This window comes from Thrips palmi, unplaced genomic scaffold (genome assembly GCF_012932325.1).
Source record: "Thrips palmi isolate BJ-2018 unplaced genomic scaffold, TpBJ-2018v1 HiC_scaffold_10, whole genome shotgun sequence".
Classification (NCBI taxonomy): domain Eukaryota; kingdom Metazoa; phylum Arthropoda; class Insecta; order Thysanoptera; family Thripidae; genus Thrips; species Thrips palmi.
The window spans coordinates 22,144,707-22,158,392 of record NW_023144621.1 but is presented as its reverse complement, the minus strand read 5'-3'; the positions used below and the strand labels follow the sequence as shown (position 1 = coordinate 22,158,392).

The 13,686-nt window shown below is 53.0% G+C and overlaps 1 protein-coding gene across 11 annotated transcripts in view; it reads right to left on the bottom strand.

The window, feature by feature from the left end:
- Positions 1–13,686, bottom strand: part of LOC117647762 (endophilin-A) — a 33,648-nt gene that overhangs the window by 7,321 nt on the left and 12,641 nt on the right. For 3 of the 11 annotated variants that reach the window (XM_034389665.1, XM_034389674.1, XM_034389681.1), the window contains 9 exons: positions 6,679–6,748; positions 2,700–2,768; positions 2,401–2,617; positions 2,189–2,322; positions 2,024–2,111; positions 1,562–1,624; positions 1,009–1,109; positions 823–926; positions 453–727 (listed from right to left, as the gene is read on the bottom strand). In XM_034389665.1, the coding sequence (XP_034245556.1) occupies positions 453–727; positions 823–926; positions 1,009–1,109; positions 1,562–1,624; positions 2,024–2,111; positions 2,189–2,322; positions 2,401–2,617; positions 2,700–2,768; positions 6,679–6,723 (1,096 nt within the window). In that variant the 5' untranslated portion in view covers positions 6,724–6,748. The remainder of the gene's footprint in view (positions 1–452; positions 728–822; positions 927–1,008; positions 1,110–1,561; positions 1,625–2,023; positions 2,112–2,188; positions 2,323–2,400; positions 2,618–2,699; positions 2,769–6,678; positions 6,749–13,686) is intronic. The other 8 variants (XM_034389753.1, XM_034389720.1, XM_034389685.1 and 5 more) reach the window with 7 other exon arrangements.

Sequence of the window (13,686 nt, the reverse complement as noted above, 5' to 3'; positions counted from 1 at the left end):
CAAGTCTCAGAAATATTATACATAAGAGTGTCAACTCAACCGTCCAGCAAAAAAAGCACTAAGAAGGAAAAGGCAGTGATGATTTTCCAAGAACTACAATTTTTGTGAATTACTACCATCTGAAGAGAAGCAGTGAAACACCTAAAGCCACAAAATAAATGTTGCTAGAAGAACGAAGACATAACCAATAGATGTGTTTAAGAACAATCATAAAAAAATCCTCTTACTCGATGTGCCACACCAAGATATATGCACCTCCACCAAAACACGCAAGATAAGATATTACAACACATGGACTCATTTATAAAATATAAATGAGTCCATTGAGGCCGAAAGATAAGACTTTTTTGAATAATTAACATTCCAAATGGAATTTGAGAACCTTCAAAACTAGAAATAACAGACCCACCACCTCCAAAATGTAAAAAAACAAAAACAAAGTGATGTATCACCTTTGGGTCTGGAGGGCGGAGCAGCTGACCAGGGGTCAATAGGTTTGTGCGTTTGGAGGGGTTGGGTATTGGGATACACTGAGGGATAGGTATTTTGATTTTGATTGTTGAAAGAATATGAGTTGGAGCCACCCGTATGCTGAGCAGGTAAGTAATTGTTGGAATTAGAATTCAAACCATTCATGCCGTCCAGTACTCCAACATGATCAATGTTAAGGTCTGCCAATGTTTTTGGAGTGAATTCTGATTTAGGTCTGTTAGCTGCTTCTTCTTTCCTATAGTTAAAAACAAATATATGTTAAATATTGTTCAGACAACATATGCAAATGCAAGAACAAGAATGGAACAGTATTAAAATGGACACACTTACTTTTCATGCATAGTTTCAACAAGAACTTTCAAGATCTCAGTACATTGCTGGTGGTATTCAAGGAGTCCTTCTGAAAATGTTGCCAACTGAGAAATTTGTTCCACCTGGAAATTAAATCAATTAGAGCATGGCCCTAACATTACATTAAAAGAGTCTTTTGTGTGTTCATTAAATTAAGTGACTTACATCATTCTCAAGAAGGTTAAACATCCCCATCTGAGCAAGATGAAGTGACTCAGCAAACTTCTCTTCAGCTTGGCGAATCTCGTCATCTGAAATATGAGATCCTTTATCCCCATGTGGCCAGCAAACAGCAGGCAAACACAATGGCAAGTAGGAAAAAGGAGACATAAAATAAAAAGAAATTAAAAAGGTGGATAAAACAAAATAACAAAATAAAATAAAACCAAAGCTTAAAATGCAGCAGCTGTTCTACATGTAATCCAATGCACAATAATAATAGAAGTAAACCAGCAAAGAACTCCACCCCCAACTTTTTCTTTACTCGCGGATGTTCATAGAGATACGAGAAATGAAATGTAAAACCATGTGGACATCAAAATTAAAATTCCCAGCAAAGCCAAAAAAAAAAAAAATTAAAACAAATCAATGACTGGCCAAATCCTGACATTGCAAGTGCATGCACAAAAAAAAGGTATTATTATTTATTATTAGTTTAATAATATTAACCAGATTAAAACCCAGGACAAACAATGTTTAAACTAAGACAGAAGCTCACCAGCAGCAGTTACACCAGAGCCCAGTCGGATTGGGCTTCCATAAGGAGATCGATTGACTGATCCTACTCCATGCAGCAAGACACACACATGCACAAATTACACTTAAATGAGAAAGAAATGCCTGTATTAAAAATCAGAAACAGAAGAAAGAGGAAGCTTTCTAAATATTGCCAAACCTAGTTTTGCATCTCTACAAAGGCAAATCAAATTAACAAAAAAATTAAACAGTAACAAATTATAAGGTTAAATTAAGAAAAACCTAAAACTTTATAGAAATTCTAAGAAATGTTACCAACATTTTTTTTTGGGGGGGGGGAGGGGGAGGGGCAACATTCATGAACACTACGCCATAACCCCTCAGAATACATTCATGCAGCAGCGAGATCATTGAGTTAATTCAATAAAGAGACAGAATTGCAAGCCTTTGAGGCGTTAAGCCTCAAACTCCTCCCACGACTGACCAGGATTGTGAGATGAACTACCTTTAGCTTGTCGTCGTCTTTTGCAGTCAAAATCAAGACGTCTCCCCTGAAGTTTCTTGCGGTGGTGCTGCACAGCACAGGATTCACTTAGAAAGATATTCTTAACGGTATACAAACAATTCACAGCAGGAAAAATACACATACCATGACCTCTTTGAGATCCTTTGTTTGGAGGTGATGTAATGGCTCCAGGAAGTTCTGTTTTATATTGTCATCCAGGGAGTATTTGTTATCGGCCATTTGACGTAGAGACTCTCCCATCTCAATGAGGGCTTGCGCTAAATACAGAAAAAGGTGATTAAAGGAGGAGGAAAATGAATCAATTAAATGAAGACTGTATATAGAGTGGGCCTTACCAAAAATACTGTCTTCTCCCAGCCTTTTGCCGTAAGTGACCATACAATCTCCAAGAACACCTTCTGGCTGTGGGTAAGTTGATGCCTTCGCCTGGCCAGACAACTTGGAGATTCCTTTGACGGCTGCCATTTTGGCTCGAGCAGTTGGATTTGGTTGCAGATATTCTCGTGTTTTTAATTGGAGCTCTTCTACCAACTCAACGGTAACATCGGTTTTCTGTGGAGGAAACAAGATGGCCATAAAGTTTGAAGGATATTGGGACACTTGCGCATTTCAAATTAGTTAGAATGGAACATACCCTCTCCATATCCACAAAGTCAACATCTAGTTTTGTACCTTCTGCACCACCCATTTTTTCCGTCATGTACTGCAAAACAGAAAGAAACATATAATTGATAAATGTCAACAGAGAGACAGTTAAGTTTAAGCATAAAATTTAACATCAATGGAGATCTTAAAACAAATTCAATTTTATTTTTTGAAGTCATGTGTAATGAGGTTTAAAGGTTTTGATAAACAACAATTTTATTGCTAATTTTCATGGCAAGTCAGAAGTAGATTTACGATTTTCACAGTAAATTTCCAACTTTGATCGTAAAATTTACAACCGATCTTAAATTTGCAGCTGAAATTATCGTAGAAATATGGACAAAGCCGTTATTTTACAATTCTGGTCAAAAATTAAGGACATGGGTCGTTACTTAACAACACAAACCGAAAAGTGTTGCCATCAGTTTTGAATTTTATTGGCAAAATAATTTAGAGCTTTGTCACACACAAACGGCATTTTAGTCGTTAAATTACGACTAAATCATTCCAGAAGGACTCTAGCGTTGCTATAAAAATTAGCAACAATTTTAATGTAGATGTACGACAATTTTTCTAACAGTGTGTGGCCCAACCAATTTGCGAAGGGCTCTCTTTCGATTTCAGTAGGCTGCGCCGCTGCGCTGGACTTCAGGGAGGAGACTTCCCTCTCCGTTCCTCCCCGCCCCACCCCGTCACGTCCGGGGCGGGGGCGGGGTGGTGCGGGGGCGGGGGCGGGGGCGGAGGCCCGCGAAGGCTTGAACAGGCGAGTCCCCCGTACCGCAGCCCCCAGCCCAGCCAGCCCAGCCAGCGTGGCCTTGGCGGTATTGATCTTGCCCCGTGTGCCGTGCGCGGTGCGCCCCCCTCCTTTTTCCTCGGCTTGCCCCTGACCCACCCCTCTCGGCACAACGCGCACAAAGCCCTGCCAGCCCCGCCAGCCCCGCCACGAGCAACGCTGTGCGCCGAGCTAGCCACCCTCTCACCCCATCCCTTCCAGCCTTCCAGCGTTAGGGGCAGCCCCACCATGAGGCCCCACCGCCGCGGCCCTGCTCGGATGATGACTCATCTGCCGCTTGCTCGTGGACCAGCCAGAGCCAGCGCCGAAGCCCGCCAGCAGCGGGGAGCACGCCGAGCCAGGAGCACCAGGACCGAACCAGGACCCCCACGCGTCCCATTAGCTGCCGCCACGCCCCGCCACGCCCCGCCAGAACCCCGCAAAGAAGCTTACACCCTCGTCACCCCACCATGCCCCACCCCATCCCCCCTACAGTGACGTGACTTAACCCGCTCATTTCGGCTCGGTACGCTCTTTCACCCCGTTTGTCCTCCGGGGGTTCCTTCATGAAGGGTCTCGGCGGCCAGGCCGGGGCCTCGGGGCCTCGCCCAGTGTGAGCCTCAAAACAAGGCGTATCAGGCACACTGGGGAGAAGTCGAGCAAATATTGCGTCATCTCCAGGCCGGCTCGCCTGCAAGACACAGACGGTGGCTGGGGCTGGAGGGAGGTTTCAGGCGGCGAGGCTCCTTGCGGAGGCAGGGTAGGCAGGCCCGCACGACGCGGCCCGTTGGCGGGACTGCCTGCCAGCCAGGCGGCGAGGCCCCTTGCGGAGGCAGGGTAGGCAGGCCCGCACGACGCGGCCCGTTGGCGGGACTGCCTGCCAGCCAGGCGGCGAGGCCCCTTGCGGAGGCAGGGTAGGCAGGCCCGCACGACGCGGCCCGTTGGCGGGACTGCCTGCCAGCCAGGCGGCGAGGCCCCTTGCGGAGGCAGGGTAGGCAGGCCCGCACGACGCGGCCCGTTGGCGGGACTGCCTGCCAGCCAGGCGGCGAGGCCCCTTGCGGAGGCAGGGTAGGCAGGCCCGCACGACGCGGCCCGTTGGCGGGACTGCCTGCCAGCCAGGCGGCGAGGCCCCTTGCGGAGGCAGGGTAGGCAGGCCCGCACGACGCGGCCCGTTGGCGGGACTGCCTGCCAGCCAGGCGGCGAGGCCCCTTGCGGAGGCAGGGTAGGCAGGCCCGCACGACGCGGCCCGTTGGCGGGACTGCCTGCCAGCCAGGCGGCGAGGCCCCTTGCGGAGGCAGGGTAGGCAGGCCCGCACGACGCGGCCCGTTGGCGGGACTGCCTGCCAGCCAGGCGGCGAGGCCCCTTGCGGAGGCAGGGTAGGCAGGCCCGCACGACGCGGCCCGTTGGCTGAAGGCCCCTTGCGGAGGCGGGCCCGCACTCGGCGCGGCGCCTGGTTGCAGAATCCGGAATCGAGCGGGCTTTCCACCAGACTCCCATCCACTGCCGCGCTTCGCTTGGCTTGGCTGTAAAAATGGTCCAGGATCATCTATTCCCGATAAAACGGTTCCAGTAGTCTGGGCACAGCGAGCGGCCCTTCCCCCTCGGGCCCAGAGGCCCCGAGAGGCCCCGAAAGGGCTGGTCGGGCGCGACGAGTAATGGTGGGGCTGCCCGTTCACTCCGACCGAACCTCCGGGAGCCCAAAATAAACACCCACGCCACCCTGCCTGGGCATGCCCTGGGCATGCCTGGCCTGGCGACGCCTGGCGAGGCCGCACTACAGCGTGGCTCCTGCGTGGCCACAGGCCAGGCCACAGGCCAGGCGGACAATGCTCGAGGCAAACTTGCGCCGCGGCCCGCAACCAAACTCCTCCATTGAAGAGGGCAAAAGCGGGCGAGCGGGGGCGGCTTTGCTTTGCCAACAACAGACACTCCAAAATAAAATCACGTCCGCCGCCGCGTGGCGCACCACCCCGGGCCGGTAAGTCGCACAGAAAGCAAACTTCCTCTGGCGCGGAGATAGAGGAAGCGGAAGCGGAAGAGTAAAAAGGACAGGAAGAGCAAGAGGAAGAGAAAGATGAAGAGGAAACGAAAGAGGAAGAGCAAGAGGAAGAGGAGAAGGTCGCCGCGCGTGATTGACAACTCCAGTCCTTCCTTGCCGATTCCCCGGCGGACGACCCGGCCGCGCCACCGTAGGGAGTACACGCACCACGCACGCGCCAGGAACCAACAAACCCCTGGCTGGCCCACGGATACAGATGGACCGGGAGGGAACGGGATCCGTTCGACCCGCCCCGCTGGACCCCCCCCCCCCCCCCCGGTCTCCACCCTGGCCTATCCCTCCGAGCCTTCCCGCGGCCGCCTCACCGCCTTCGCACCAGTGACCCCGTTCCACGGACACCCCTTAGGGTAGCCGCCGTGGGGTGGGAGAGAGCGGAGCGGGGTGGCCCACCCCCCGGCCCCACCCACCCCCACCCGCGGCCCTCACCACGTGGCACACGTGGCCCCAGCCAGCCCCAGCGCTTCGTCGCTCTGTCTCTCTCGCACTCGTGGGGCGTCCCGGCAGGCACGGCAGGGGTGCGAGGGAGACAGAGCGACCAAAACACCGTTCGGATTCAGAGTCCACGACGACGCACAATCAATGACGCTGGCCTGCTTCATCTGGCAGCGGAGTGGCGGCGGCTAGCGGCCCTCTGGTGGCACGCCGCGCCGCCGCGCCCCGCCGCGCCAAGGAAACCAGCGCGATATTGGGCACTTCCGGGCCGAGGGCCAGGCCGAGGGCCAGGCCGAGGGCCAGGCCGAGGCGGCCACAGTCTCCTCCGTCGCCCCGTCTCCCTCGCACTCGCCCGGCACGCCCCACGAGTGCGAGGGAGACGGGGCGACGAGGGCCCCTCGCCTTGCCGCCTTGCCGTCATTCCGAGAGCCCGGCCGCAAACGGGATGGCTCTGGCCACCGACCAGGAGATAGACAAGGGCGAGAGGGAGTGCGCTCCCAGTGACACACTTGAAAATCCTCCCACTGGCCGCGGCTGCCGCGGCGGGTTATCACAGAGATTGCATCACATTTCACATTTCCGGTGCACATCCTGCGGCATCCAACCTCGCACTCTCTTCCTCTCACTCACTCGGTCGGTACACAGTGTCGAGCGAGATCGCGGGTTCCATTGCCGACACAGTGGAAGCAAACGGAGAATGCCTACCTGGTTGGCTTTGTTGATCTGCTTCTTTAGCCCTGCGAACGCCATGGTGGCTGATTTTTGTTTCGCCTCCCTGCAACAAATAAAAAGGCAGCCATGAAACAAAGATGCGTTGGACAAGACGAGGCCCGGCTTGCACATCTCCGCACTGTCGTTTCGTCGCTCTGTCTCTCTCGCACTCAGGGGGCGTTCCCTATGGGTGCAAGAGAGACAGAGCGACGAAAACGACTCTCAGTCTGCTGGCCGACTACTTGCGCAACCTCATCTCGTTAATAAGCCTGGCCCACACCGCACGCACTCACGCACCGCCCTACGCCTCGTCGGGAGCTACACCAGAAGGGGAAAAGAGCAAAACGCAGAGTTGTGCTGGACGGAAGGAACTCGAGCGGAAATTCTTACTAATTGTAACGAAGAGCATCTTTTTTGTGCAAAACCTTTTTCCACACAGGCGTAATTGGTAAAAGTGTCCCGAAAAGGGGGAGTCCCTCGGAGTCCAAAGCAAATTATTGAGCACAATGCCTCACAATCTCGCCCACCACAAAATTCGCGCGGCGAAATATAATTAAAGCTACCACCGCGCGGAAGCGAAATGACACGAACTTTCAAAGTTTGCAAAAATAAATCATTTCGTCTTGTGCTCTGCAAACTGAAGTGTGTACATTGTACACTCTTATTAGAGCATGCTTCCTAGTACACTCTTATTTACAGCATACTTGCTAGGCACACGCTAAAATAGAGTGTACGTACATTGCATGTGCACGCTAAATAAGAGTGTGCATGGCGTGTACACTTAAACTGGCCCATGCTTTTAGATAGGACTAATCGAGCGTATTTTAGCGTGTACTTGCAAGGTACACACTTGTTTAGCGTGTACTTGCCAGGTACACTCTATTTTAGCGTGTGCCTAGGAAGTACGCTGTTAATAAGAGTGTGCTTGGAAGCACTATGAGTGCACTATGTCTTGTGGCGTGGGGGCGGAGGACTGGACGCACACCGCGCACACGCAGCGCGCCAAGCTCGCGGACGCCGGCCGGGCGTCTCGGGCCTCCAGAAACACTGCGGCGGTCGCCACGCCACTGTAGAGTGCTGTTGCGATGGACGGGCCGGGACGGTGCGGCCACTGCAAGCGCGGTGCAGCGGCGTGACGCGTTCTGCGCGCCTCCCCGCTGCCCGCGCACTTTCTAGCCGCCGACACAGTCTCTGTCTCTCTCGCACTCGCGGCCCGCGAGCCCGAGAGAGACAGAGCGACGAGAGCGATGTTCGGACAGGCCGACAGGCCGACCCGGATCGAATCCACCGGGCCGTGTCCAAAAGGACTTCCCTTCCACCCAAAGCGCGGTCCTTTCTCTATCTCACACACCGTCTCGCCGGCCGCATTTTCAAAAACCGTTCAAACGCACTAGTCGCACTGACCCAAGGCGTGTAGAACTTAGCGTCAGAATGTCAAAAACGCCCCCACTAGCAAAAAAAAAAAAAAAAAATCACGAAAATAAAAACAAAGCAAACGGCATGAAAAGGTAACACCGCACGACGAAGACACGGGCGCGTTTCCGGGAGCGCGCACCACACTGCTATCACTGACAGTGTCGGCGGCGGCGTCGGGCTAGAGCATTATCCGTCTCGCGTGACGTCACGCCGTGCACGGCGTCATGGTCCGCGCGGCGCGGCAAGTGTTGACAAACACGGCGTCGCGTCGCCGCACGCCACGTCTCCAAGCAGCCCAGGCCAGCCAAGCGCGTCGCAGCGATCGGGTTCATGTGTCATGAGTGTGCTTAGGCAGCTCGGTTTTATCGGAAGGAACGGGATAAAAAGTGAAAATGGAGGGGGCGGGGGGCAATGAATGAAAGACACCCAGACCGTGGCGGAAGCGGAGATCCTTAACTTATCAGAACACATAACGGATCCTGGATTGAAAAACCTACCATAAAACAAGGTAAGGTAAAGGTTATAGATATGAATACACAGTTCGGAAAGCCAGAAGCTAGAAAAATAACTTATTGTTTCATAATGATTTATGACTTAAACGATTATTACGATAACGTTAGGACATGCGTTCGAGATAAGCTAAAGGATCCCTGGGAACGAGCGGAAGTGCCAGAAACCAAAGGCTCATCTGACGGAAAAACGAAACAGCCCGACAACGGTTCGACAAATTTAATCAATGGTGCTCCTCAGAAATTTCAAATTTACTATACAACAAGATTCTTTTCAACCTGAAGGGAGCAACGAGGGCAGTGTCTGTCATATCTGGGCAATCGAGTCGGGGAGCGTCGAGAGGGACCAATCACATAACAACAAAAAGTAGCGGCGGCGACACGCGATAAGGGGCCGTGCACAAATAACGTCACGCATGTAGAGGGGGGTGGGGGTTCGCCAGGACGTGATGAGATGTGACGAGGGGGAGGGGGGGTTTTGAGCCCTTGTGACGTTATTTTCTTAAAACCTCTGTAAAATCGTTTTTTTTTCGCAAACGACGGCGCTACGCTCCTGCACTGCACTGCGCGGCGCAAACCGCGCGCACTGCCAGAAAATATTTAAACTTTATTTGCACCCTGCAACTTTTTAGCCAAGTCAAAATTCTATTGAAATTACATTTTGACAGCTAGCATTGATTCCCTTCTAAATCCCCTTAAATAACGTCACAAGGGCGGAGGGGGGAGGGGGTTTAGCCGGATGTGACGAAATGTGACAAGAGGGGAGGAGGGGGTCAAAAATGGCCAAAAAACGCGTGACGTTATTTGTGTACGGCCCCTAAGCAGAGAGCACGCGACGCGACGCGGCGGCGTCCGCGACCATCGACACGGCGGCGCGGCGACGCCCGGCCCCCTGCCCCCTGCCCGGCCCGTGGGCAGGGCACTGCAAGCGGCAGCGGCACGGACAAACAACAACAACAATAAACAACAAGCATCGACACCCCCGCGATAATACATCGCAAAATGCAACGCACCGCCGCGCAGCCGGCAATTTCGTCGCGATACCAGCGCGGCGCGGCGGGGCGGGGCGGGACGGGGCGCGGCGGGGCCGTCTGGCTTGAATTTGGGACCGGCGGGCTGCGGCGCTGCGGCGGGCGACCGATTTATTGCATGAGGCAGCACACTGCAAAGTGCCCCTGCCGGTCCCTGCTTTATCGCGCGAGCCGGCTGCCCCCAGCAGCCTGATTCCGAAGGATCGTTTCGTCGCTCTGTCTCTCTCGCACTCACGCGAACGGCCCCGTGAGTGCGACAGAGACAGAGCTTTGGAATCAGGCGGCAAGCTGCCCGACGAGAGCAAGCCTGCGGGCCCTGCAGGCTGCACAGTGCACTACACGACGTCGGCCGGCGCGGCCAGGACGCCGCGAGCGAGGCGGAGCGCCGCCCTGCAGGCCCTGCAGGCTGCACAGTGCACTACACGACGTCGGCCGGCGCGGCCAGGACGCCGCGAGCGAGGCGGAGCGCCGCCCTGCAGGCCCTGCAGGCTGCACAGTGCACTACACGACGTCGGCCGGCGCGGCCAGGACGCCGCGAGCGAGGCGGAGCGCCGCCCTGCAGGCCCTGCAGGCTGCACAGTGCACTACACGACGTCGGCCGGCGCGGCCAGGACGCCGCGAGCGAGGCGGAGCGCCGCCCTGCAGGCCCTGCAGGCTGCACAGTGCACTACACGACGTCGGCCGGCGCGGCCAGGACGCCGCGAGCGAGGCGGAGGCGCCGCCACCGCAGGCGCCACTTGAGAGGAAGCGTTCAGACCGCGCCTCTCGCACTCAAAGGCAAGCACGACGCTCTGGCGGACGGAAGGAACGCGCGCGGCAGTGCCGGCGCCACGACGGCGACTCGGCGCGAGTCGTTTTCGTCACTGCCTCCCTCGCACCTACACGGGCACACGGGACGCCCCAAGAGTGCGAGGGAGACGGAGCTACGCGGAGCTACGACTCTCAGCCTGCAGCCTAGCCGGCGGCTTGAATCGCCATCGCCATCGCCCTCGCAGCATGTGCGCCGTGTAGTGGGCCTCGTGTGAGAGGTGCGGGGTGGCCCGGCCCGGCGGCCCGCACCGCCGTCGCTGTACGTTTGCCAAGGCGACCCGTCGGTACTCTCTCAAGGTCCCCGTCGGCAAGGTTCCCGCCCACAAGGTCGGCACACATTTAGGAAATGGGTGTCGCGGTGACAGCACTGCGAAGAAGCACTCGCTACACTTTACGCCAACTGGCTCATCCATCGGTGTTATTCAAACGACGTGAAAAAGGCCGCTTCCTTTCCTTGCAGTGTCCTCACGCCGTGCCGCCCGGCCGCGCGGGACCAGCACGGTAACAACCCACTAAACTGACACACTGAGCAGCAGGAGTCAAACGGAGTTCAAATGCTCGGCGCCACACCGCAGTGCTCGCGAGGCGGCCGAGGCGTCCAGGACACAACCTTGCCCACTTTAGAGGAAAACGACGCAGCCAAATAGGAATTATTACAAGGTCGCTTTCGGCAGCATCGGACCGGCACACCTCGAAATGCTCATTATAGTGGTGCCTCGGCCATTGCTGTCCGACACCCCCCCCCCGAAAAAAAGAACTCGTCAGACTATAGTTTAGAACTTGATTAAGAAAGTTTTGATGAACTGTCAAAACAACGCAGAAGGGCGAGGGCGTGTTATGGTAGAAACCGTTTATCGCTACGCTTTGTCAAAATAAGAGACCGGTTTTTAGAAATTCCATGCTGCTAAGAGGGGGGCGAGGGGCCTCTCACTTTTACAGTGAGGGGCGTCTCCCTCCGCTGCCTCCTTGCCGCGCGGACGAGAGAGTGAGAGAGACAGAGAGAGGCGCGCTCGGCCGGCCTGCCTCAAATTGGCCATGAGCATGAGTCACACCGCCAATTTACACAAAAGGCGCCGAACTATTCCTCCGCCGAGCCTCCAGTGTCGCGCCGTGTGCTGGTGTAACCTCCAGGCTGCCCCGGCCGAGGCCCCGGCCCGGGCTGCTCGCGGGGCCACGACTGCACACTGCAATGCCTGAGGCCCCCGCGGCCCCCGCGGCCCCCGCGACGCCGAACAGTTCGAACAGGTCGACTCGACGACGCGCGGTGACGCGCTTCCCGCCAGCGCGCCAGCGTCGCACCTCACTTCGCCTCGCTATGAGAAATCGCGTTGCCAGCCGACGAGGCACACCGCGCCTACACGCGAACGGCATTTTGGGGGACCCTCCTACAGTACGGCACCATACCCCCAGAGAGGCCTCTGATTGGTCCGTGGGATGTCGGCGGTCCGGCACAGATCAGCGCGTACTATTTGAATTCACAAGAGACGAGCTGGTTTCAAGGAAATTTCAGGAAAAAACATCTGCCTTGAAGGCAAATTAGATCACAAACATTGTAAGGGTTAGGGGGAATTTGAATTGTGCTCAAAATGCAGAAGTTCCTTCACTGGCCAAGTTAATGGTGTATCCATTTTAATTTCAAAAGACATTCTGTGTTTGAGTAATTTACAGTCAAGGCCAAGCTACAAGTTCTTTTTATTAATTTGTTTAACGCAAGACACTCCAAGAGTGATGGGAGTTGATTCAGTTTACAGATCATGCAGAGACATTTACTAAATTATTTTGAAATATTATGGTATGGTTTAAGATCATTGCATTGGCAATCATTCGGTAATGGAATATGGCATGCAAAAAAAAAATGTTGGAGTTTATTTGTTTGTTCTCTTGACTTCAAAAATTTTGAGGTTCACTGTTAAAAAAAATATGAAAATTCAGACTGATTTCGTCTTACTTGGTGGTCTGAATCGTAAATTCATAAAATGGTACGAATATTAATACCAACTGTCTGAAAAGTTTGACCTGTTGTCTGAAATTTGAAGTAAGACTAGCAAGTCTGAATATTTAGAGCGATGGCTATCAAGTTTTGTACATTGTCGTCCGAAAACTAAATTCATACTTGTGAAATCGGAAAACGAGTGAAAAAACCCCGTCCCCTTTGTACATTTTTCGATTTTCTCAGAACTTTTATCAATACTACTGTTGTATTTCAAATAATATTTACGTTTAGTGTCGTAAAAGCATAGAGAATGTTACAGAGCTCCGAAATGGACACTTATTGCTCTATCCGCTAGGTGGCGCTAGTGTCGCATGGATGATCTTTTGGAGCTAAAATTGCCACTTGAAGGCGAAATTGCGAATATTTTGTTACAAACTTATTCCAAGTGGTTGTCTGAAAGGGCATGAGCGCACCAAAGCAAGATTCAGGTTAATAAGTGCAGTATAAGCTAAATAACAAAGAATACAATTTCACTCTCGCGCATGGCCACGGGTCGGCGCGTGGTTGGGCTAAGGCCGCTCTCCCTCGCAATTCAGCAGTCACCTCTCGCCTCTTCACTAACTTCGCAAGTAGGAGTCTACTGCCGTGTACCCAATTTTTGAGCCGAGACGATCCGCTGAGCGTCTACGATAAACCGATGGCAAAAGTTCGCCGATTTGTGTTCTACTCTACAGAGTGGCATTTTTTAGTGTGTTCAATGTCTTCGTACAACTTAGTCTGATAAAATAGACCGATTGGTATCATTTTTCATACAACATGTTGATCTGAAAATTCAGACTAACGTCGTCTGAAACTTTCAGACCGCGAAGTATGAAAGTTTTGGTATGAAAATTCAGACTGAATGTAAGTAAATCGACTTCTTACAAAAAATTATGAATTTTCAGTAATTTTTTTAAACAGTGTTCTCCTTTCACACTCCTTCTGAGCGTCCAATATTCTGCGTTCCTTAGCTTTGTGTGAGGAGCTCAGACTCTGCTATCTTCTAATTATTAGCGCACTGCACAAAATTCAAGGGGGAAAAAGGTAAAGATTAGCGCATAGTTTACAACTTCAAAAAGTAATGTTGGAGTTTATTTGTTTGTTCTTTTGACCTCAAAAATTCTGATTACATAAATTGCATGTGTAACCGCAGCATTAGTCATAAGTTCATTTAAAAAAAAAAAGAAATTGGCTGGAAATTATTGTCATTGGCCTAGAAATAGTAGGAAATTTTTATCACAAAGTATTTAAAGATATAGTGGGG